The 24748-nt window shown below is 43.9% G+C and overlaps 1 protein-coding gene across 1 annotated transcript in view; it reads left to right on the forward strand.

The window, feature by feature from the left end:
* The window catches only part of LOC146823032 (uncharacterized), a 169100-nt gene extending 156999 nt beyond the window's left edge, over positions 1–12101 (forward strand). Inside the window, exons 4-5 of the mRNA XM_085606356.1 lie at positions 7361–7437; positions 11232–12101. Coding sequence (XP_085462482.1) covers positions 7361–7437; positions 11232–11400 — 246 coding nt within the window. The 3' untranslated portion in view covers positions 11401–12101. The remainder of the gene's footprint in view (positions 1–7360; positions 7438–11231) is intronic.
* Positions 12102–24748: the final 12647 nt, after the last annotated feature.

A 24748-nucleotide genomic window follows, 5' to 3' on the forward strand; every position in this document is an offset into this window, starting at 1 on the left:
TAAGTAGAAAAGTACTGAAACACTAAATCTACAAGTGACACAGTGGTAGAGAGGCACAGGAATAGCTCTTATGTTGTGCTTTTGGATTTAGAGTATTGAGACACTGTATGTACCTTAATACTTTGGCTGATGTTTATTTAAAATTTTACTACAAAAGGCATAAAGTGGTCTTTTACCATGTATAAGTGAGAACTGAGATATGGTGCAGCTGTGTTGTAGGAGAGGGTGCTATAATATTAAAAGGTATGTAATAAATTAAGTTTTGTGTTTTGGTACATTGAAGTAAGTGCTTGCAGTTATGTAGGTAGGTTGATTTGTAGATTTAAAACTGCAACACAACATGAAAACATTTTTTTGTATTATGCGTAAGCCAATAGTAAAGTAGCTGGTACATTGGCTTGGAAAAAACACTCAAATGTAGTTTACTTTTTTTTTTACAGAACAATATCTGCATAATTACAGACAGATTGCCTAAAAAAGCTTGGAGGGAAATGGAACAGAAGTAAGTACAGTATCATTGCAAAACTGAGATTCAAAAGGGGCAAAATGAAGAAAAAGTGGTGAACGAAAAAAGAGCTATTGGTAAGAGGACAAACTCATTTTTTTAAAATATATGTGGAGATTTCCAAAGATTATGAAATAATGAAAATAAAATTCAAACTATGAGAATGAATAACAATGGACAAAATCTATATAGCAAGAACATGAAATAATTTAACAGAGGTGTATACACCTTAACCAAGAGACAGAGGCAGTCTAAGGGAATCAGAGCTAGGATGTTTAGTAGCAGAGTAGTAATAAATCTACTGAGAAATATTAAGAAGTATAGAAGAAGGAGACATGCAGCGAAACAGAAAGAATTAGTTGAAAGAGTAGTTAATAAGGCCTTTGCTTTGAAAGTGAAGGGTCTAATTTTGATTATAAATAGAATAAAGACTCTTGACAAAATGGTGTTGTCCTTGAGGAGACAAAACCAAAAAAAAGATTAATGAATAGAAATATCTTTTGTACAGTTTTTAATGGAGAATGTATACATACTTCTAGTACAGAGTCATTCTTTAATGAAGAAAGCTATGTCCAGGATAATAGGTTAGATCATGCTATTGATTACAGAGGACGATGTTATGAAATGAAGAATGGCAATCCTATAGTGAAAGAAGTGATGGTACCTACAAATGTAGAACAAGTTTTGGAGAACAGGGAAGGCGGAGTCAGGCGCCTGCATGGAAATGGAATTGTAGTAGTGCTTGCAGTATTCAACAGCATTCCTTTGATAAATTAAGGACATTTCTACATATCTTTCAAAGGCAAAGTTTAAAACAGGAAATAAGTACTTTACAAGGATTGGCTCCTTGCAAGATTACACAAAGCAAACAAATTTGCAGGACACTAGCTTGTTTAACAAACAAAATGTGCCAAAACATCTTTCATCATTTCATGATGGTAGCTGTACACCACTCAACAATGCAAACTTTAGTTAGGAGCCTGTCCTATGTGAAAATCCTGCTTTATGTTTAGGAAAAATGAATAGAACACTTTTGCATGGTACTGTGGCAGATGTAGAAAAGGTTTGTGGTGATGTGCATTTTCATTTCTTTGCTCCTGAGCAGGATTCTAGAGAAAATGAAGAGTTATTAAGGGGAGGAGTTGCAGAACAGGACACATATATTACAGTTGGTAGTTTTAAAGAGATTACAAAATTTAACACAGTGTGGTCTAAAAAAACAGAGTATGTTTGTATATGCTGTTGATGCACTTACTAGAAGATTTAAACACAGACTGTTGATTTATATTTAAAAAGTGAAAAAGTAAATTACGATAACTGGCAAAAGCTAGCTGTGTATTTATATGTAGAGGAACACTTTGACTTGTCTATACGGCAAGTTATATGTAAGTAGTGTTACAATACCTTAGAAGATAATAAAATGAGCAACACATAGATATTAGATACTCATTTTGTAAGATAATAAAATGCCTGCTAATGTAAAAAATCTATGAAGGGACAAATAATTTAAAAAATCAACATTTATGATTCTTTGCAGCATTGCGAAGGGTCTTTATGGACTGCTCTCCAGCACGTACTGCAACTCCACAATCCATGCAGTAGGATGCCTTCCGGGAAAACTGTGGAACCAAATCTTGAAGTTGAGATTAGACCTCTGAATGGACTCTCTGCCCCAGTGTTGTAGTGGCTGAGATTGAAATTGAGGATCCTTCAGCCTTGCTTTGCTTTCTTAATGCTTTTACTCTATTGCTTTGGTATGTTTTTAGATGGTAAAGGATGGACATAATCCTGCAAGAATATAATTTATTTGTACCCCTTGACGATGTCTTATGAAATATTGTGCATTGTGCAAATCTGCTCACTATGAACTCCTTTTAAAGAATGTTCAAGATAGATAAATGGGCATGTTCTTCTTATTGCTTTGGTTAAAAAGTATATTATCCAATGGCATTCCATTATTTCCTGGTGACCTTATATTTTTTTCGTTTTTTGTATTTTTTTGTGGTTTTGTAAAGTAGTAAAATGTTTTTGTTCTTTTTCATGGTAACAAAAATGGCAACTGGGACTGGAAGAATTTGAAAAATGTTCACTTAGAAATTAGCAAAAAATATAAAAGGAGAAAAAATTAGCATGTATGATTTTTTGCAGCATTATCAGTAGCTTAACCACACTGCTCACCAGCAGTAATGACAACACTACAGTCCATGCCATACATAGTCATTCTTGAAAACTCAGGAGCCAAACTGTTGCAGTAGTCTGCACCTTTGAAGGGACTTTTTGGCTGGGAATTGTTGTTGTTGGTGCCACCGATGTAGATGGTCCTCCAGCTTCCCTCTACTTGATTGCCAGTTGGAGTTGTTTTCTATGTTAGGTTTTAAGATAGACCATGGACGTAATCCCGCATGAATATTTTTTATTTGTCTCTCTAGAGTGGATCTTTTCACAGAGTGTGCATTGTACTAGTTTTGGAGCAGTTTTTGATTCCTGTTGAGTTTGAGTAAAAATGGGTAGTTTAATGGGTGTTTTTTGTAGTTATTTTCTATTCGTGAGTTCAAATGTTGAAAGTTATTTTTTGAAATTGTTGTATTTGTTAAATGTGCTGTTAAAATAAAAGGTGAACAAATATTTTACCAAACAGCTAGCCTCAAACTTTGTGTAAAATATGTTTAAATATTTGTTTTACATTTTGTCATTTGTATTTGTGACTGCAGATGTCAGTGAGACCTTCTGCGAAGAAGGAAAATGCTTTTTTGATGTAGTTATTTCGACAAATATATCCAAATGGGAAAGTAAATAAGTATCTTACTAAATAGCTACACTGGAACTTTATGTAAAACATGTCTATATATGTGTTTTACACTTTGTCAAAAACACCCGGTATTCGCAGTGTGTCCTTGGCAATGGCACTCATAGAATCATACAGGCACTACCTGTGCAATCATCAAGGACGTCCCTTCTCCACCAGTCTGCGAACGCTCCTCCAGTCCTGGAATAGTACAAGTTGGGGGATGACGTCCCCTTGGCTATTGAGGGTCGTTGGGGCTCAACTACCCCTCCTGTTACCTCCAGCAAGTCCCACAGTCAGTTTTCTAAGAGGTCTTCTGAGGCCATGCCACCTTTCTGGACCACTCTGCAAACGGGGTTGGGGAATAAAGTTCTCTTGGGTGCTAAGGGACCTTGGGGACTAAGAAGCCCTTCTTGTACTTTCTGTATGTACAACACAGCAGGATTCCTGTGAGCTGGTTAGAGACCCTGTCCCTTTCTACACCATACTGCATACACCATTGCTACTGAAAAAAACATAGAAATTCACTGAAAAAAACCAAAGGTTACAGGTAATAGTTAGTAATTAGCATTTAAAAAAAAAAAAAAACACTGAATAAAAGCAAAGGTTACAGGGGGGTCATAGTTAGGCAACAGAATGTTTTAAAACCTTAGAAATTCATGGAAAAAAACAAAGGTTACATGGGCGTTATAGTTAGGCTGACATTTCACTCATGCAATACCAGAGAAATTCAGCAGTTGTAGTTAGCTGAGCTAACTATAACTCGCGCCCCTGCAATGCACTGCTTATGACCTCACATATTACATCACTCATGACATGGTCAGTGACATCACTGATGACATTTCAAATGACATCACTGATGACATAACTGATGACATCATCCACTGACTGTGAGTATTTTTTTAAATGTTTATGATTGTTAAATATACATACCAACCTTTATTGGTGAATCAGTAGGTGTATGAGTGCCTGATTGGATGATTTAGTGGGTGCTTGAGTAACTGTATAAGTGAATAATTAAGTGTCTTGGTGAGTGACTTTTTGTGCGAATGTCTGTATCTGTCAGTCAGTTGGAGTCTAAGTGGTTGTATAGGTGTGTGAATGAGTACGTGAATTTCTGTATGAGTAAGTGATTGGTAGTCATCAGTATGTGTATAGGTGTCTCAATGGCTGTGTGGGTGGGTGAGGGGTTGTAATTGCCAGTATGGATGAGTGCATGGTGAATCAGTGGCTCTGTGGGTTAGTGAGTGTGTGTAAGAGGCTGCATGAGTGAGTGAGTGTGTACATGGCTGTGTTGGTGAGTGAATGGATGTGTCAGTGGTATAAGGTTGAGTAACAGCATATATGAAAGGCAGTAAAGGTGAGTGTTGGAGTAATTGAGTGACTGTATGTGTGACTGAGTGATTGAGATAGTATGTGCGTGTCAGTGACTGTATAGGTGAGTAAGTATGTGTTAGTATATGTATGCATAAATGATTGGGTGTGTATAACTGTATAGGTGAGTTCATGGCTGTGTGGTTGACTCTATAGGTGAGTGAGTAGGTGTGTGAGTAGCTCTATGAGTGACTATGTGAGTGGCTGTATGAGTCTATGAGTGGATATATCAGTGGCTGTATTAATGAGTGAGTTGGTGTATGAGTGGCTGTATGGGTGACTGAGTGGATGTGTGTAAAGACCTATGAATCAGTGAGTGGGCGTGGAAGTACTGGTATGAGTGTGGCAATGGTGTTGAGAATGCAAGTGTAGAAGTTGGAGTGGGTGTATTAAAGATAATTTTGGGGTGTGGGTGCATCAGAGATTCTTTGGAGGATGTCATCAGTGATGTCATTTGAGATGTCATCAGTGATGTATTTGACCATGTCATGAGTGATGTAATATGTGAGGTGTAAATATATATATCAGAGGTTCAAGATGTGTATATATATATATATTCACTTAAAAAACCATAGGTTTCACACATGTTATAGTTAGGTGGATATTTCACTCGTAAAAAACCAATGAAATTCCCCCGTTATAGTTAGTTCAGATAACTATAACTCGCGTGACCGCAGTCCACTGCTGATGACGTCACATATTACATCACTCATGACATGGTCAGTGGCATCACTCATGACATCACTCATGACATCATCTTTGTGATAGAGTGGCAGCCGCGCGATTTATAGTTATCTGAATTAACTATAACGGGGGAATTTCATTGGTTTTATACGAGTGAAATATCCACCTAACTATAACATGTGTGAAACCTATGGTTTTTTATGTGAATTTGCAAGGTTTTTTAAATGCTAATTCCTAACTATAACGTGTGTGAAACCTATGGTTTTTTCAGTGAATTTGTACGTTTTTATAAATGCTAAGTTATGTATGTATTATTATTTTTTTATATATTTATTTTACAATAAACGACATATTAAAAAAAAATGTAAATGTTTTATTTTTTTTTTGGTTTTTCACCGTGCGCGCACGCACGGTGCGCGCACCCCCGCGATTTTTTAAAACAAAAATTAAAATGTTTATTTCTGCCTTCGGGGTCCTTCAGGGACCCCCTGACAAAGGCTAGGGTGTCAGGAACTCTCTACCCTGCCCCCTTTTCACGTTTGCCACCCTCCTTTTTCACTCTCGCACTGAAAACAAACAAAATGGCGACCGACACTTCCTGATTTTGACCGATTCGAACGTTGACTAACATGTAACCACCAATCAGAATTACGCTCGCGCACGTTAGGGTGCTCGCACGGTGCACGCACGGTGCGCGGCTATAGATATGTATGTGCTTTTAACTGCAATTTTCTCAGGAACTACTGAACAGATTGACTCCATATATGCAAAAGGCACATCCCTGAGCTGATGACTACCTCTCTGCCAAATTTCAAGTAATTCTGTTCAGCCGTTCGGGCTGTACCTTGGACTAAAGGTCCCTATGGAAAATTGCAAGGGGAAAACGCGTTGTGGGACCCCCCTTTTTTTCTCAGCCCCCGCTTGACGAATCCCCCCGAGACTTTCAGGGTAGGAGCGGAGCGGAGCGCCCCACCTATTTTGAAAATTTCGCGAGGATTCGTCAACCGGCGCCAAAGTTATTCCAAATAGAATGTTGCGGATTTCCTATGGAAACACGGTCCTAACTATAACTATCTACTGGCGACCGCCAGTAGATAATATGGGTTCCACCTTCTTTACATATAGTTACCTTGAGTTGTAAAGGCATGCGTGTTAAACATATGTGCATGGTAAAGGTTTGCTTGTTAAAGCCAATGTGTGGTAAAGGCATTGCGTTGTAATTGTAGTGTAGTAAAGGCATGCGTTGTAAATACATGCGTGCTAAAGTTATACATTCCACGACAGCCTCTGCATAGTGTTTAATGTGGCATTGAAAATATATGTGCGCTAGGTACAGTCGTTATTAATTGGACTTGGAAGTTAGCTTTCACAGTGCTCATCACATGATATTGCCTCCATAATGATTGCTATCAATTTTTAAAAAATCAATGTTATTTCTCTGTCTTTTCCCAAAATGGTTCACTTAATTTGTTCTAGTTATTTGTTATCTGAAAACAATTATATTCTGTTTGTGGCTTTTCCATAAATGTACAATTGTTTCCTTTCAAGCACACGCTTGATGTGGTTGAATGTTTTTCTTGTATGACTTAAAAATTCTTGACTCTCTTTGTCGAGAATTTTGCCTCTCGTCAAATAGGATATGTTGTGATTTCACCTTTTATTCAGCATGACACATCTCAGTATTTCCGCTGTTATGCAGCTATATTATCTGTGTTTGAATACCTTTCCTGTCCATCACTGATTTTTAAGCATGATGTGATCCTCTCTATGAAATATGCATGACATTTTATTGTTTTATATTTACATATAGCTGGGTTTGTGGAAACTGCAGTTCAAATATGTATGCGTTTCCTTTATCACTTTTGCACATCGTACGATATTTCAGAATCTCTAATATAATTATACACCTTTATGTAACACTCACATTGGGTGCAGTTTGACAATCTTTGAAACTGTAACAAATGCTCTTGTTTTCAAAAATGACACTTTTCTCTGTGTTTTCTTTGACTTAGGATAAAAGACATCAAGATGAATCGTTTCAGAAAAAGACGGAATCTTTACAGAAAGAAGTCAATCTCGCCTTCAAAAAGTATGAAAATAACTTTTTTTACTTAAACCTGAAACTGTAATTTTCAACATACGATTTTCATGTGATTTATAGTTACTCTGATTGGTTGCACAGTTATATAATAAATATATGTTGTTTTAATGTATTTCAAAATCTCAGAATGATCTTACTGCTACCATGCCCTGTGTAGCCAAAAGCCTGAAAAATCCCCCTATAAGGAGATATTAAGCTGCACTCACATGTCCCAAGAATAAACGGGCATGTGAATTAATTAAAAACACTGTGAGTCAATTATGTGCTGGCAAGGAGCAAACGAGGAAAGCACGTATATCCACATGTTGTTGTCCTGTGTAAAAGCTCCAGATTTGTGGGTCCAGGTAGTGCAGAAAATTCGAGGGATTACCTGTATGCAGGTTTCACTAGACCCTCTGCTTGTCCTGCTAGGGGCGGTGAACAAGAAGGGTGTGTATCCATTTGCGTCTTCAGCAGGGAGAGTCGTATCACAGCTATTGCTGACTGGAAGGCTGACAGTGGCCTTTAGAGTCAAAGGCACGGAGCAGCCAACATTAGACATATGGTGGGGCAGAACTTGGACCGTCCACGCATGGAAAAACTAACAGCGATCCTCCATATCAGAATTGCTCGGTGTGATCAGACCTGTGACACTTTGCGTATGTATCATTAAGAGAAAGACACTTGGGGGCGTATTTACAACCCCCTTGTGGTTCTGGTGCCTTACTTCTAATATGGGGAAAAGTGACGTAACAGCGGCGTAAGAGGCTTGTGAATAAGCCCGTTGGGTTGAGGGTTAGACCTCCTCCACCGCTCCTATCAGTGACAGACTTGGAAACAGATTTGAATGATGAAGTGGTTCAGATCACACCCCTGTTGCTGTGTAGGGCAGTGTAACACTACTGAAAATATATATTGTGGGGATTAGATCTTTTTGCCACAGCAGGAGACCCTGTATGAGTGGAAATTGAAGTAAGATTCAACACGGGTGAAACGTGGGTAAAGCTCATGTGTGCTTGTAAGACCAGCTATTGTGAGCGCTCTTTTATGTATGATCTTTCTATATCTTGATGTAAAATGCCAACCCTAAAAAAATCAATGGAAAATAAAGAGTTAAACAAAATAATGCAAATCCTTGGATTTAACTAACCGATGCAGCACCTCATACAAATTATGAAGCATAGCATACACCTTGATTTTAAACACACCATCAATATGTGAAACATAACATGGTTGGCGGGTTGACCAAATTTCACCTTACAAACATATTGCAAAAACATAGGGTCTGTTTTTGATGCTGGCAGATAGCTACTCTATCACAAATGTCATGAATATTCTACAATATGTTACAAGAGCCACAGGCCACCCTAATGCACTTGTAATAAGGCGGAAAAGATATTCGTTGTGTTAAGGAGTAACCCATCCACCAAACTCTAAATCAGGCCCATTGCATCCCACCATGGCCTAATCAAGGGCAGTTGCATGTAGGCATGTGAGGGTGAGATCCCGGCTACCCATATATCTGGCTCTGGAAAGTTCTTCTCTTCCCCTGCCAAGGCTTCAAGTAGTCTGGTGTGAGAAAAAGACTGGTGTCAGATTCCTTTGTGTGTGTGCTGAAGGCAGCCCGTTGAAATGTAAGTGGGGCAGGGAAGAGCTCTGCCCCACCCATCCTGACAGGATGGCCCATCCTGTCAGCACTTAGACCTCCTTTGTCTCACTGTGTTAGAGGAATACACAAAGGCCAACTTCCAAACTATTCACAATCATGTGCCCAGGTCACAGGCAGCAGACACCAAACGGTTTGGACAAGAAAATCTCAACTTTCTAACAATGGTATTTTCTGAATTGTGAATTAAAATCAGACTTTACAATTAAATCATTTGTTTGAGTCAAAATTTGACATTCCTATATGTTCCTACTCAAACGTTAGCACATATCAAATATAATAGGCAACCCAATGCTATCCATGGGAGAGACAGGCCTTGTAGTAGTTAAACATGAATTTTGGAGTTTTTCACTACCAAGACATGTAAGCTTAAAATCATGTGTCTTACTTTTGAAATACAATACACCATGCCCTGTGGGTTCTTTGAGGTTTTCCTTAGGGGTGACACGTATGGAAGGATGCAAGGAGGGTTTAGGCCTTACTAAAAGTTTATTTTGTCCAGTTGAATTTCCAGTTTTAAAACTACTACAGACTGCAGTGTCAGGCCTGAGACATGTTTTCAAGTGTTACTTAAGTGGGTGGCACAATGATTGCTGCAGGTCCACTAGTAGTATTAATTTACAGGAACTGGGTACGTATAGTACCGTGTACTAGGGACCTATAAGTAAATTAAATATTCCAGTTGTAAGCCAATGCTACCATATTTTAAGGATAAAATGCAAGCACTTTAGTACTGGTTAGCACCGATAAAGTGCACAGAGGCCTAGTGCATCAAAAACGAAATTCAGAAACCAGGAGGGGTGAAGAAACAATGTTTGGGGGAAGACCACACCAAGGATAACAAGTTCAAAGCCATGATTGGGCTTTTCAGACATATAGACCATGAGGTATTATTTTCCCTTGCAAGGGTTGCACCCATTTGTCAGCATATTTAACATGGATATGCCTGACTGCCTGTATTGTACATGGCCTTCAAGAGATGTGCTATGTTTGCACCTTTTTGGTTTAACCGTAAGGAATGTGCAATACCTGATTGTGCAATGAGGTGCTCTTGAACAATGTGTGTTGTTTCTGCTTTTCCCATGTACAGATTTGTGCACTTCTTTATTGCAATTCAATAGAAGGAGTGAATAAAAGCTTCATTCACTGTGATAAATCACTTACTCCACAGACACGCTAGATCTCTTTGCTGAGGACCTTTTGCTCAACGTCATGACCTAGCATAAGTATACACATGTTAATGAATAAATGCCTGCCCCAAAATACATCAATGTCTGGATGTTTAGAGGTAGCTGCGGGTAACAATTGCTACCCCTGTATTGTTGTCTGCATTCCATGAGCACCGCTTTTTCAAATGCCTTAATTTCATAAAGTACTTGACAGAGTTTAATGTAAGTATGACCTCATCATTAGTAGCTGGCTTTTTGCGCGTGTCAATTAATCGTGATTTAATATGCATGCTCTACTCCAGCGGCTCTTAACTTTTTGACTACTATGACCCCCCCCCCCCCACCTCCCCCACGGTCATTTTGGAATACGGGGACCCACGCTGAGTTTTTACTGAAATCCGGGGACCCTGCCCTAAGCAATTTCAATGATTTGAGCTACAGATCAATGTAGAAAAATACAGAAACAAACATTCATCACACAAATACACAAATTATGAAGTAATTTATTTAATTCACAACAAATATTTTTTTTTAACTAAGTTTTATTTTAAATAGGAAGGTTGAAGCTTTTCTAAATGTAAATTAGGACACTCATCGTCCACACTATATTCTGTTCTGCTCCTTAAAATAGCTTCCACTCTGGTTAACCATCATATGCTTTCACTTCTTCAGCTATACGCAGCCATCACAGCGTGTGTTCCTATGACTTTGGGGGAATAACTCCATCTTTTAAGGAGATAGCAGTTTAAATTTATATTATCACAGGTGCTGCGTAACAAATGATGATATATCTAACTCAGTGGCTCCCTGCTACGTGGTTGTCCTGTAAGTTTGTGTCCATGCTTCCCTATTCAGCTCTAAACAACCTGCTTATAAAACCTCAGACTCACATACAATTCTAATGACCAACATATTTTCCTTTTGTGCTCATGTTGCAACGTTACTATCTTCTCTCATTGCTTCTTCAGAGCAGAAAGCCAACTGTTAAAAGTGGCGAGCGCCCGCAAAGCGGAAATGACGGCTAAGTACGGTGACCTGCAGGAAGTAAAGAATGCATCAAATGGAAGAGAGCGGCCATTTTGGAAGGTGAGGGCCAGCAAACAGCCGGTGGTCTATACTACTTCAGACGTTCAGTGAGTCGAGCCGCCTGTGGTCGCACATAGTGCACAGATAACATCTGCACATCCCGTAAATATTACTTCTGCTGAATGTTCCCATGACACATAGGATGTCAAATAAACCACCGACAGTGAATCACACTTGAATGGTCTGAGATCTTCAAAAGAGTCAATCAGTGGTCACTAAATATGCAATTCCTGGCGGTGTGGAGGCAGCTGAGACACCAAGCAAACGAGACAGGGGTTGGGATGCCATCAGTGTGCTACCAGCCTTCATTGACTCGACTGACACTCGCTCAGAGGAAGGTTGTAACTGCAAGAGAGATTGTGTTGTAATTCCTCATACTGGCATTTCTGCCTCGCAGTCTCTATTAGATTATCTTCCAAATTGCTGTGTTTCAGAGAGATAAAGATTTTTTATGGCCCGCTGACTTGAAGCCACCAGAGGAGCCAGAAGAGAGAAAGCTCGCTGGCCACGCATAATAATTTCATTGGTAAATGACACAAGCTTTGTTGGTGTGACATTTCTAAAATTAGTATAGTAAAGGAAAATAAAATGGAAAATGTCACATTTGGCATGCAAAACTATGAAAATATATTTCAGCCTCAAATTCGTAGAGGCATTTAATTTAGAATGTGTTTAATAACTAGCCTGCCTGCATCAGTAATCCTGCCTTGAGGTTTAGAAAAGATTGTCTTATTTATTCACACAGCGCCATTAAAAAAAAAAAGGAAAAATAAACTGAAACGCTGAGGTTAAATCCTCATTGTTAATTACAAGTTTTTAATTAAACAGAAAATAATAGCCATTTGGATGAATTTTAAGTATTGTTTTCTCTAGAAACAAAAGTCGTTTAAACAACTGTTTATGCTAAGTGCCAAAATAATTTAATTGAGAAGACAACACGAGCAAAGTATATGTAAATGTATGATCCCCTAATATTACAAAACGACAAAAGGTATTTTTGGAGCTTAATGCTGTTAAGCAGATTAAAGTAATGAAAGTAGCAGACCACCTAGTTTTACATTAAATATTCGTAGGTCTAGTACATCGCGGTGAATGCGAGCTTCTCTGGGGCTGGTAATGAGTCCGTGACAATAGCGAACATCTCATATCCTGACAGTCATGGTATGAAAAGAAAGGATACTGTTTTTGGTCACCTTTTGGGGTTAGAGGTGCAGGCTGTCTGAATTGCCCAGTGGTGGTGTTTATCCCTATATTGCATGAATCAAGGCACGGAGTGAGATTGTGTGTTTGACGCACTGTGTATGTTCCAATGTAAAACCTGTAAGGTTCTCTACTTGGTCGATCTTTTGTGAGTCATTTGATGTTAGTTAAAAAAGTCAGTTTTTAATAGTGTTGGGTGGCTCTGTGGGCCCTAAGGTTTCTCATCCGTCCAGACAACCTCCACACCGCTAATCCCAGCCACCGTATGCATGGCCTTTGGGTTACATCTGGTCACCATCCACATATCACTCACCTCACATTTACACAATGAGGCACCATACACCAGAAACATCACTGCATATAACAAGAAAAATACACAGTGGTGTCTTCTCACTATACATCTTCTTGTTCGAAAGAAACCACACTCTAGCTGATGTGGTGCCTTACCCACTCAGCCGTCCTTTGGAACCATCGCCCAGCACAGCCGGTGACCAAAAGCCAGCTCGTACCTCATGCATTATTTGTCCATTGTGCTGGGTATTCTCTGTCACTAAAAGGTCCTGGACTAGTTGTGAATTTCAATGCCCTCTTGCCTAAAGCAGTTCGGGTACAGCAAGGATTCTGACCTCAGGCAACATCTGGCTACCCTTGGTTGGTTCTCATGAGAAGTGGGGCTCAGGGTCAAGCCTCTGGGCTCTTCTTACTGCACTGATCTACACTCTTCACTGGCACCTATCATCCAAGAGAGCATTGCAGCTCATGCTGTAGAGTAATGAGCTTCAGCAATCCATTGCACTTTCATACATCCCCTGCAAGATTTAGTTAGGAAATATTGTCATTACGTAGGATAAAGTAGCTGGCAAACACCATTAGACCTTGGTTAACCGTACTGTTGACAAGCCACTGTGAAGCCCTCCTTCAACTACCTAGTGCCAGATCTTCCCTGTTTGTCATATTCCATGCCTTCTCTATGGTCAGTTGGATTCTAACTTTAGAAATGGAGAAGTGACTAAAACTACTGGCCTTAAACGTTTTACAATGTTCCTTTAAATGCGTAACTAGTTGGATAAGACGATCACTTCATGGCAGGTCGTTCTTTGAAGTACTTCTGTATTCCAACATGCTTCAAAAACCCAATATGCTTGCCTCTTACCTTTGTGAACCTGAGGTCCGTCACCCTGTGCCATGGCACCCCTGATCAGCAGTACGTGCTTATATGCTCTCATTTACTGAGTTAATAACTGTACGCACTGCCCATATGGCCCTGCTGATCTCAGTACATATGGCACCATGGTATCCAGAGTTGATGGTCCCATTCCACCAGAAAATACTTCAGTCCTATATGCTTGTTCACACATACCTCATGTCTGATGTTACATATATTATATTGTTTATACCCACCACCTTTCAGTTTTGTTCATGGCTTCAAGATTGTCTCATTGCTTTTGCCACTAGCTCAGCCAAACTGAGGACGCTAGGAGACGACAGCAATGCACACATTATGGTAATTCCTACCTGACAGCCACTGCATTGTTGCACCTTAAACTGCCCAAAAACCTCACTTGAGCACCCAGGTTCCATTGCAACCCTCTGCGGCCTCTGACACTTCAAGCACCATCCCAAATCTTTCTGACAAAAGAAGGCTTTCTGATATGTATTCCTTTCTTTCATTGGCCAGCTTCTCCAGAGATAATAGAGCTCAGCAACACCCAATCATGAAGGACAGATGCTTAACTGATATTCGAGGCTCTCCGAATAGACTCACTGCTTACCACCATTGACAATGAATCTTACCCTTTTATTAGCAGTTGCTAAATGTCGCTCTAGGACGGGTTCCCTGGTATGTTTACATAACAGTGCCCCTAGAGACATCTGCCTGCCCTGTGCTGGGAGCACAGAGGCTCTCTGGAAGGAAGTCAGGCAGCCAAATGTAACTGTAAGCCATTGCGAGGGTTACAGAGTAGCCTTCTACTAGTACTTCTACTAAAGCGCCTTCCTTCCAACATCACCTGAACACTTGGCTGAACGCTGGCAAGAATCTCCTGCTCTGTAATTATGTAATACATAATTGTCCAAGCCTATCGCTGTTAAAATGTAATCCTGAGTGAATTTGCAATTTTTATATATATAACTCTAACCACTAGTATATGTAGTAGGCCATATTACTTACTACCACTCCTATGTGATTTTAGAGTTTATCTGTTTGTATCTCTTCTTTGAGTGACTTTACATCTTGTACATTTGCAAATTTTTTCTGTTTATATCTCTTATGTAAGTCTTGTAATCCAAAGTCCTTATGTAACGCAACTGGTTCTTTCGTAAAGTGCTCTGACACCTTCGGGTAATGTTCGCGCTATATAAAATCGCGTTAAATAAATAAATTCAAAAAAGAATATGAAGGCAGACTTCATCTGCTTTTTGTTACCGTAAACATACTTGTATGCTAGAGAAGAACTGACGATCCACGATGAAAACAGCATAGTGAGTCTGGTGTGGCAACACTGCAAAATGGCATGGCTATGCCTGAAACACAGCGAAGACAAGGAATACACAGAGACAGCTAGTGAAAAAACTCTATATAGGATAATAGATAATAAAAACAGTGAACAGTGGAGGATAAAAGGCAAAATTCCTCTTCCATAGTAACAGGCAAGGAGCAAGGATAGCCACCAATGTTGGACAGGTCCAGAGAGCTTTAAGACTTTATTCGGCCAATGTGTGATCAAAAACATGCCGTAAAAGGACGTAATTGTCCTACAGTGAAAAATCAACCAAAACCTTTCTTGCTGATATGTACCATAGAATAACAAGCATTTGCAATGCAATAGGTCTCGTGTTCACGCAAGCTTGAGCTATTGGCTTTGTAAATGACAATACCTTTTATTTATGTTTTGTGTTTTAAAACATAAATAAAAGGCATTGCCATTTACAAAACTAATAGCTTAAACTCTTACAAATGCGAGATCTATTGCATTTCAATAAAGGGCCTTCTTGACCGATTGTTAGATTGTAAATATCAGAGAAAGAGACAAGCCTGCAATGTCTTCAATGTAGTGATGAATAGTGCATTGAAGAAGATGTGAAAGTGTTGTAAATTACACAGACTCAAAGTGTGAAGTGAAAGTTACATATGATCTGAGCTATAAACACTAACAAAGAGCTCCAACACCTTTCGCTCTTCGATTACACGGCTCAGGAGGAAGAGCGGGAGGGATGGCTATTTTCTGCCCCCTTCATGATTTGAGTGTGCAGTGTGGCATTGCAAAATGTCATTGCTATCTTTGGCCTAATAAAAGACACTCCAGCTGTAATAGGACCCTGGCGTCACCTCTTGGTGCAGGGTGGGCTGTGCTTTATGGCAGGCATGGAGGGAGAGAGGGATGGTCTCGGCTGCAGCTCCAGCCTCGTACAGTGCCCCTGCTATTACTAGTGAGTGAGAGGCACTGAGGTGGTGGTTTTGGTGGTGGTGGTATTGGTAATGGTGGTATGGGTGGTATTGGTGGTGGTGGTATTTGTTGGAATCCGGGTTCTCTGGTTGGCACAGGTAGGTACTTGTGACAAGCAGGGAACCTTTCCTCTAGTCAGGGTTAGGGGTTACACTCCTAAAATAACCCCTGCTCACACTCTAGGTAGCTTGGCGCGAGCAGACAAGGCTTATCTCAGAGCGCTATAGGTTAAGCATTTGTGAACACATACAGTAACCAAGTGACAACACTACAAATGGACACCACACAGGTTTTTATATTAAAAATAAGGATTCTTTATATAGAGTTACCACAAGACCATTAAACAACAAAAATACACAATACTGTTACTTTAGATGGTAGAAGTTTGATTAGTTCTCTTAAGTTCTTAAATGCGACACTTTAAGTCAATGTACCTTAGATGCGACACGCAGGGCAACAAAAGTGTTGCAACAATGCTGATGCGATTAAGTTTTTGGTGCAAAGAAATAAAGACGTGAAGATCTTCCAGATGCGTTACGCTTCTCCGATGTTGCGAGAAGACTCGACTCGATGCGTCAGCTGCAGCGGCGTCACCCCTTTACGCGAGGCGACGACAGCGGCCTTGGCAGCGGCACTCTCCTCCGACGTTTGCGAGACGCTTCCGCTCGATACGATGCTGCAGCGGCGTCACCCCTTTACGCGATGTGACGACAGGAGCTCCGACGGCAGCACGCTTCTCTGTGGATGCGAGACGCTTTTCTGGATGCGGTGCAATGCGACAACTACGATGGCTGCGATGGCGACACGCTTCTTCCTCGATGCGAGATTCTTCTCTTGATGCGGTGCAATGCGTCAGCTACGATGGCTGCGATGGCGACACGCATCTTCGGCATTGCGAGACACTTCCGGAATGATGCGAGACGCTTCCGCTCGATGCGATGCTGCAGCGGCGACACCCTTTGCGAGATGCGACGACAACAGCTCCGACGGCGGCACGCTTCTACTTCTCGAGTCGCGCTTCCAGCTCCTTGCGACACGCAGTCCCTCAGAAGGCCCAACAACAGCAGCAGGCACTTCCAAAAGACGCTGGGGAGCTGGGGGGTGAAGTCCACTGGTCCTGGAACTTCGTTCAGGGGGCAAGCTCAGCACAAGCCCTTGGAGATCTTTTAAGCAGAAGTTGAATTAAAGTCTTTGTAGTCTTTCTCCTCTCCTTCCAGCAGCAAGGCAACCACTGCAGGCCAGTCCCCCAGGTCAGGGACAGTACTCCTCCTTACAGCTTTCCCAGTTCCTTCTCCTCAGGCAGAGGTTCTTCTTGTCAAGCAGGATCTAATTTCTTGGGAGCAGGGTCCCAATACTTATACCCCTAATTCATTTGTTCCTCTGGGGTAGAGGGGCCTTTGCCCAGTCCAAACCAGTTCTTGAATACTTTGTTGACATGACTCTGCCTTTCTGTTCAGGGTGCAGGGTAGAGACATCAGCCGCTCCACAGGAGGTGGAGCCAGCATTGTGGTGGCAGAGCACATCCCTATTCAGAGTCCAGGTGCACTCCTCCCACCCATCTGGATGTCAATCTCTCTATTCACCACCAGGCTACCTAGCCCTGCCCCTCTGGGTTTCCCCAGCCCTGTCACTCACACAAACCAGACAGGCAGATACACATCATAGCAGAGGCGGGCTGAAATGGTTAGGCAAGCAAATACCAACTTTCTAAAAGTGGTATTTGCAAACGCAGAACATTAAAATAAACTTTATTAAAAGATGTATTTCGTTATTCTGAGTTCAGGCATACTAAACTCGATTTTCTACCATGTTCCCTGGGTCTGTTAGGATCATAGGACGTAACAATTCTAGCAGCCCATTCTGGCCTATGGAGAACAGGTAGCCTTACAATAGTGAAAAACAAAAATGGCTGTAATTCACTATTAGGTCATGCCACACACATCTGGGCTTGTCCTACTTTATGCTTACAATGCACCATGCCCTTGGGTCTACCATAGGGGTGACTAATATGAAGTTAAGGGAAGGTTTAGGGACTGGGAAGTGGGTGCACTTGCCCAGTCAGCATGCCAGTACCAGACTGCACGCAGGTTCTGCAATGGCAGACCTTAGACACATTTTACTAGGCCGCTTCTGTGGGTGGCACAACCAGTGCTGCAAGCCCACCAGCAGCATTTGTATTTACAAGCCCTGGGCACTCCTGGTGCACTTTACTGGGGCCTGACAGTAAACCAAATAAGCCAATCATGGAATCCAACCAACATATACATTTTAAATAGGGAGCACTTGCACTGTGGCACTCGTTGGCAGTGGCACAGTGCTCTGAGCAGCTAACACCAGCAAAACACATGAGGCACAGTGACAAAAAGTGGAAGGGAGACTCACGCCAAGGTGCCAGGTCTAACACATGTCCCCTCCAGCTGAAAAGTGGGGAGAACTACCCTACCCCAGGGAGACCCTCATCACTAAGGCGGAGAAATCTGGACAGACCGTCAGCATTGGCGTGATCTGTACCAGGGCGATGTTCCACCGTGAAATCCATACCCTGTAGGGAAATGGACCACCTCAACAGCTTTGGATTCTCACCCCTCAAATGCATCAACCATCTGAGGAGCCTGTGGTCTGTCTGAACCCGGAAGTGAGACCCAAACAGGTAGGGTCTTACCTTCTTCAGCGCCCAGACCACAGCAAATGCCTCACGCTCAATAGCACTCCATCTCTGTTCCCGTGGTAGTAACCTCCTGCTAATAAAGGCTACAGGTTGATCTAGGCTCTCTTCATTAATCTGTGAAAGAACAGCCCCCACACCATGCTCTGAAGCGTCTGTCTGAACGATAAACTCTTTGGAGAAGTTGGGAGCCAAAACGCACGGGCGCCGTGCACATAGCAGCTTTCAGGGCCTCAAAAGATTTCTGACTGTTGTCAGTCCAAATCACCTTCCTGGGCTGCTTCCTTGAAGTCAGCGATGTCAAGGGGGCAACAATGTTGCCATACCCCTTGACAAACCTCCTGTAGTACCCGGTGAGACCAAGGAAGGCTCTCACCTCTGTCTGGGTTTTGGGCGGCTCCCAATTCAGGATGGTTTCTATCTTGGGTTGAAGGGGTGCCACCTGGCCACTCCCAACTTGGTGCCCCAAGTACACCACTGAACCCTGCCCGATCTGGCACTTACTCACCTTGATCGTGAGGCCTGCCCTCCGCGGCGCCATCAACACTTCCCAGAGGTGGCGCAGGTGTTCCTCCCACGTGGAGCTGAACACTGCGATGTCATCCAGGTAGGCTGCACTGAACGAATCCAGCACAACCAACACCTGGTTGACCAACCTCTGGAAGGTGGCAGGGGCATTCTTCATCCCAAAGGACATAACCCGGAACTGGTAATGCCCATCAGGGGTGGAAAATGCTGACCTCTCTTTGGCCCCATCGTTCAAGGCGATCTGCCAATACCCAGACGTTACATCAAACGTGCTGAGGTAGTTGGCAGCCCCTAGCCGATCTATGAGCTCATCAGCTCTGGGGATGGGGTGTGCGTCAGTCCAGGTGACCGAATTGAGTCCTCTGTAGTCCACACAGATCCGGAGTTCGGGTGTGGCTCCCGGCGCTGCAGCCTTTGTGACCAAGACCACTGGGCTGGCCCAAGGACTGCTTGAGGACTCAATTACCCCAAGGGCAAACATCTTGGAGACCTCCTCCTTGATGCAGGCCCTTACCCTGTCAGTCACCCTGTAGGCCTTGTGCTGCACAGGTGTATTATCCCCAGTGTCCACATCATGGACACACCAATCAGTGACACCGGGAATCAGGGAAAACAGGTCAGAGAATTGTCCCAGTAACTGGCGACAATCGTTCTGTTGCTCAGGGGTCTGGGTGCAAGAGAGGATGACACCATCCACTGACCCATCTTGCTCCTTGGCTGACAGGAGGTCAGGAAGAGGCTCAGTCTCCTCCTCCATCCCAGCATCTGTCGCTAAGAGCATGCCCACTTGGGACCTCTCTACGTGGGGCTTGAGGCGGTTGACATGAAGGACCCTCAAGGGGTTCCTTGGAGACCGCAAGTTCACCAAATAGGTGACAGGGCTCTTGCGCTCCACAACCTCAAAGGGACCGGTCCACTTATCCTGGAGCGCACAGGGCTCCACTGGGGCCCATACCTTCTGTCCAGGCTGAAGCTCTACCAGAGTGGCATTCTGGTCGTACCACCGCTTCATCTCCTCCTGGCTGGCTTCCAGGTTTGCCTCAGCAAGTTCCCTAAAACGCCTAGTCTGGTTTCTGAAGGCCAGCATGTAGCTATATACATTCTGGGGAGGTTTCCTGGGAGATTGCTCCCAGCCTTCCTTGACCAGACTTAGAGGTCCTCTCACTGGGTGTCCGTACAGAAGCTCAAAAGGGCTGAACCCTAGAGACTTCTGTGGCACCTCTCTGTAAGCAAAGAGAAGGCATGGTAAGAGGACGTCCCACTTACGCCTCATGGGTTCCTCAAGACCCATTATCATGCCCTTTAGGGTTCGGTTGAATCTCTCAACCAACCCGTTTCCTTGGGGGTGGTAAGGTGTGGTGAACTTGTAGGTTACACCACACTCTTGCCAAAGGGATTTCATATATTTAGATATGAAATTGGTACCTCGGTCAGACACCACCTCTAGAGGGAATCCCACTAGGGAGAAAATTCCCAACAGCGCACGTCCCACCACGGGGGCCGTCACTGTCCTCAGAGGGATGGCTTCCGGGTACCGGGTGGCATGGTCCACCAGGACCAGGATGAACCTATTGCCCATCGCTGTCCTGGGGTCCAGTGGCCCTACAATGTCAATCCCCACTCACTGGAATGGGGTACCGACCACAAGGAATGGCTGGAGTGGAGCCTTCTGCTTCCTTCCACTCTTCCCACTTGCCTGGCAAGTCTGGCAGGTCCTGCAATGAGTGTCTGAACTACTGCGCATTTGGGGCCAAAAGAAGTGGGTGACAAGCCTTTCAGAGGTCTTGTCCTGCCAATGGCACATCGTGAGCCAGCCCCAGTAGGAAGGCTCTGAAGCGCTGGGGTACCACCAGCACACGGGCTGACCCAGGCTCAGCAACCTTAGGCTCAGAATACAGGAGGTCGTTCTCCCAGTAAATGAAATGTGTTCCAGACTGATCACCGTTGGCCTGGTCTGCAGCCTGCTGCCGCATACCCACGAGAGAAGGGCACTCTTTCTGCTCCCTGCAGAATTCCTCCCTGGAGGGTCCTCCTTCTTACTGCCAATGGGTCAGCTCAGGCAGGTCCCCCAGTTCAGCTATCTGTTCCCCTGTAGGTTCCAGAGCATCCCCCTGAAGGTCTGCTTCCTCCTGGACCGAGGGAACTTCAGGGGCTGGTTTCCCACGCTCCCTGCCTCTTCTCCCTAAGGCCGGTTCCTGGGCCTCCCTCTCAGGCTCCAGGTCCTATTGAGCACCTCTACTTGCTGTCATGGACCGTGTGGTGACACACGCCCAATATGGCATACCCACCATCTCCAGGTGAGCACTCCGCTCCACCTTAGCCCAAGGTGAGCTCTCCAGATCGTTCCCTAACAGACAGTCTACAGGCATGGAGGGCCTCACAGCTACCTGAAGAGTACCAGAGACCCCCCCCACTCAAAGGGAACCTGAGCCACCAGGCAGTGACTCTCGGTGTTGTCGGTGGCAACAACCGGATAGAATGCTCCTGGGACAACCTGCTCCTGAGACACCAGGTGGCGCTTGACAGCCGTCACACTGGCTCCTGTGTCTCTGAGAGCTTCCACCCTATGGCCATTAATGGACACCCACTGCCTGTATTTTTTAGTGTTCTCAGGCAGCTGGGTTTTGGGGACCACTTCACGGTCTCCTAATGAGACCAGGGACATTTCTACTGAACCCCACCCACCTTGGACACCCATCTCTCCACCCAGGGCTACACTAGCCATCTGCCAGGGGGTTGCACCAGGGGGTGCTGGTTTACCAAACTGGCGACACTTGGGATCATTGGCAAAATGACCCAGCTCACCACATCTGTAACAGGTTGGGGGCCCTCTTTGAACAGGGGTTCCTGTCGGGGCCCCAGTCGGTTTCTGGGGTGGGGGAGGCTGAGAACCTTTCCCTTGGTTCCCTTGGGGATTACTTTGGGGCCTCCTCTGGAACTCCCTCTGTTTATCTTTGTCCCCCCGCTCTTCTGCTGGGGACCCTGCCCACCTTTGGCGGAGTCTCCCACGGGACCCTTGTGGACCCTGGTACTGACCCAGCGGTCCGCCTCCTCAGCGAGCTTCCTAGGGTTAGTCAGCCTACTATCAATGAGGTGCTGGCGTAGCTCAGGAAAACAATTACTGGACATGTGCTCCCATGCCATTAAATCAAGAAGCCCTTGAAAATTATCAACCTTGCTACCCTTCACCCAACCATCCAGTGCTCTGCAAAAAAAGTCACATACTCCACATACGTACTATTGGGAATCTTAGTGCAACCCCTGAACCTCTGTTTATACATTTCAGGGGTTAACCCATACCTAGCCATTAAAGCATCCTTCATATGGGGGTAAGAGTTATACACATCTGAGGGCAAATCTAGCAGTGTGTCCCGCCCTTCACGCAAGAACCGCCCCCACAACCCCGCTCCCCAGTCCTTCTCAGGGACCCGGTGGGAGGACATGGCTACTTTGTAGGCTTTGAACCACTGCCCTATGTCATCATTTAAAAAAAATTCTTTCACTACATCTTTGGGTATGTACACTCTGGACTCTACCTGCACTGGGGGTGTTCTGCCACCAGAGGGAGTGCTTCCCAAGCCCTGGGCTTTCAACTCCAGCTCCCTCATTTTCATCTCATGCTCCATTTGGCTTTTTCTCTCTTCCATTTCCAGCCTTTTTTGCTCCATTGCCAGTTGTCCATTTAGTTTTGCCATCTCTATCTCATGAGCTCTGGTTTCCTTCCTGTCTGCCAACTCCTCTGGAGATAAACTTTTACTAGAAACACTGCTACCAGCAGGGGAAGGGGTTCTCCTTCCTCTTGGACCCACTGGCCCATCTAGCTACTCATCTGCATTATCATCATCAGTGGCATTCCTTGCTTCTACCCAGGCCCTCAGCGCCTTGTAGAACTCTGCCTTGTTTTTACATCCAGTTGTAGAAACATTAAATTTCTTGCAGAAGAATTTCAGTTGCTTGGCAGTGTAGCTATCCAATTTCTCTTCTTCCCATTCAAATTCAGTATTAACAGAGACTATGGATGCTGCTTTCTCCACCATGGTTAAGCTTGGCAGTGCTCAAAAATAGACAGTCCCAAAAGAAATCTACCAACAAGTATTGGTTGCATTTAAGGTCTGCACTCACTACGTAGTGTTCACCAATTACTGTACATGAGTCACAAATGCAAGTCCAGAATCCTCACCGCTGATCACCAATGTTAGAATCTGGGTTCTCTGGTTGGCACAGATAGGTACTTGTGACAAGCAGGGAACCTTTCCTCTAGTCAGTAAGGGGTTACACTCCTAAAATAACCCCTGCTCACCCTCTAGGTAGATTGGCGCGAGCAGACAAGGCTTATCTCAGAGCGCTATAGGTTAAGCATTTGTGAACACATACAGTAACCAAGTGACAACACTACAAATGGACACCACACAGGTTTTTATATTAAAAATAAGGATTCTTTATATAGAGTTACCACAAGACCATAAAACGACAAAAATACACAATACTGTTACTTTCGATGGTAGAAGTTTGCTTAGTTCTCTAAAGTTCTTAAATGCGACACTTTAAGTCAATGTACCTTAGATGCGACACGCAGGGCAACAAAAGTGTTGCAACGATGCTGATGCGATGAAGTTTTTGGTGCAAAGAAATAAAGACGTGAAGATCTTCCAGATGCGTTACACTTCTCCGATGTTGCAAGAAGACTCAACTCGATGCGTCAGCTGCAGCGGCGTCACCCCTTTACGCGATGCGACGACAGTGGCCTTGGCAGCGGCACTCTTCTCCGACGTTTGCGAGACGCTTCCGCTCGATGCGATGCTGCAGCGGCGTCACCCCTTTACGCGATGCGACGACAACAGCTCCGATGGCGGCACGCTTCTCCGTGGATGCGAGGCGCTTTTCTTGATGCGGTGCAATGCGACAACTACGATGGCTGCGATGGCTACACGCTTCTTCCTCGATGCGAGATTCTTCTCTTGATGCGGTGCAATGCGTCAGCTACGATGGCTGCGATTGCGACACGCTTCTTCGGCGTTGCGAGACACTTCCGCAATGATGCGAGACGCTTCCGCTCGATGCGACGCTGCAGCGGCGACACCCTTTGCGAGATGCGACGACAACAGCTCCAACGGCGACACGCTTCTCCTTCTCGAGTCGCGCTTCCAGCTCCTTGCAACACGCAGACCCTCAGAAGGCCCAACAACAGCAGCAGGCACTTCCAAAAGACTCTGGGGAGCTGGGGGGTGAAGTCCACTGGTCCTGGGACTTCGTTCAGGCGGCAAGCTCAGCACAAGCCCTTGGAGATCTTTTAAGCACAAGTTGAATTAAAGTCTTTGTAGTCTTTCTCCTCTCCTTCCAGCAGTAAGGCAACCACTGCAGGCCAATCCCCCAGGTCAGGGACAGTAGTCCCCCTTATAGCTTTCCCAGTTCCTTCTCCTCAGGCAGAGGTTCTTCTTGTCAAGCAGGATCTAATTTCTTGGGAGCAGGGTCCCAATACTTATACCCCTAATTCATTTGTTCCTCTGGGGTAGAGTGGCCTTTGCCCAGTCCAAACCAGTTCTTGAGCACTTTGTTGACA

The sequence above is a fragment of the Triturus cristatus genome, chromosome 5_2, assembly GCF_964204655.1.
Source record: "Triturus cristatus chromosome 5_2, aTriCri1.1, whole genome shotgun sequence".
Classification (NCBI taxonomy): domain Eukaryota; kingdom Metazoa; phylum Chordata; class Amphibia; order Caudata; family Salamandridae; genus Triturus; species Triturus cristatus.